General features: G+C 53.9%; 1 protein-coding gene across 1 annotated transcript in view; it reads right to left on the reverse strand.

Moving 5' to 3' along the window:
• The window catches only part of ACOX3 (acyl-CoA oxidase 3, pristanoyl), a 70,854-nt gene extending 70,656 nt beyond the window's left edge, over window positions 1-198 (reverse strand). The window contains exon 1 of the mRNA XM_006875322.1: window positions 55-198. Coding sequence (XP_006875384.1) covers window positions 55-198 — 144 coding nt within the window. The remainder of the gene's footprint in view (window positions 1-54) is intronic.
• Window positions 199-1,353: the final 1,155 nt, after the last annotated feature.

Consider the following 1,353-nt stretch of genomic DNA (forward strand, 5'->3'; position numbering starts at 1 on the left):
ACAGTACTACTCAGTGGATCCTGCACACGGCATACACAGCCCTGCACCGCTCACCTTCAAGCGGATTATGTCTTCTCCTTCCAGGAACAGCAGCAACTCCTTCCAGCTGAAGGACGCCCTGGCCCGGTAGGTCTGCAAGGGTCCTTTGGGGAAGTCCGGCAGCAGAGCCTCATCCTTTTCTTCCAGGGGGGACTCCATGGCCTCGCAGGCACCTACACACCAGTCTCACCCTGAATTAATAGAAACAAAAGCGTGGTTTGGTGGTTGTTGTCTGGTGTCGCAGAATGGGCCTCACTCACAGCAGCCCTGTGAACTGAAGGAAGTAGCGTCTGGTCCCGTGTAATCCTTACAATCATTCCATTTAAACCACCACTGCAGCCACTGTGCGGAGAGCTTCCTCCTTCCTCTTCCTCCGTGACCCTCAGCCTGCCATTAGTTATGCAGAACTCAGGAGCAGAAGCAAACCAAAGGGCTGATTGCACCATACGGAGCCCCTCTAGGTGGGATGGGAGGCCATCAGGTTTAGGAACCACATAGTTTTCAGATACCTGCCTCACGCTCCCCAGAACTTCTTCAGTGTGCGGAGAACAAACTTTAGTTCCACAAGGACCACAAAGAAGCAGCCTGGCAGGGACAGGCTCCACCCATCCCTTGCAATGGACGCCATTTGGCCTCCTGGGGGCAGCAAACTTGCTGTATAGGGCTGAAGTCCAGTGTCTGAGGCTGCAGGCCACAGGGTTGCAAAGGAAGGGGAAGGTTCTGTCCATAGCAGGAAAGACCCACAAGGTGCTGGCCACACTCCAGTAGCACTCTCTTCACCCACAGGCAGTCTGAGAACGCTGGAGGCTAAGCCCGGGACTACTAACTTCAAACCCACCAGCCGCTCTGAGGGAGAAAGTTTAGGCTGCCTGCACTCATGAAGACTGACAGTCTTGGGAACCCCATACAGTCACTAAGATGCAAGAACAATTCCATGGCAGTGGACCATTGTTTGGTCCGAAACTGCAGAAAGTGATGAGTTCCCTCCAATTCCAAAGTCTTTTTACAAGACAAAAACAGTAACACCATCCCTGGAGTGAGACAAGAAAGCTAACCCTGGAACCAGGGACTGCCCAGCATGGGGAGCTGAGTTAAACTCCCAGCTTGACACAGGGGACAGCTCTCTGTAACCCCAGTTCCAGCCTTGGAAGAAGAGGCTGGGTTAGGCCCCAGGCTTGCTGAGTGGACTCCTGGCTGTATGGAATGAGGACCGGAGCGCTGTGAGCTGTGATCAGATCTTCCCAGCACCAGACACACATACACTTCCTGTCTGCTTAGCTCTCTGCAGCTGTCTGGCTTTCCTGCCTCTATCCC

This window comes from Chrysochloris asiatica, unplaced genomic scaffold (genome assembly GCF_000296735.1).
Source record: "Chrysochloris asiatica unplaced genomic scaffold, ChrAsi1.0 scaffold00319, whole genome shotgun sequence".
NCBI classification, from domain to species: Eukaryota; Metazoa; Chordata; class Mammalia; order Afrosoricida; family Chrysochloridae; genus Chrysochloris; species Chrysochloris asiatica.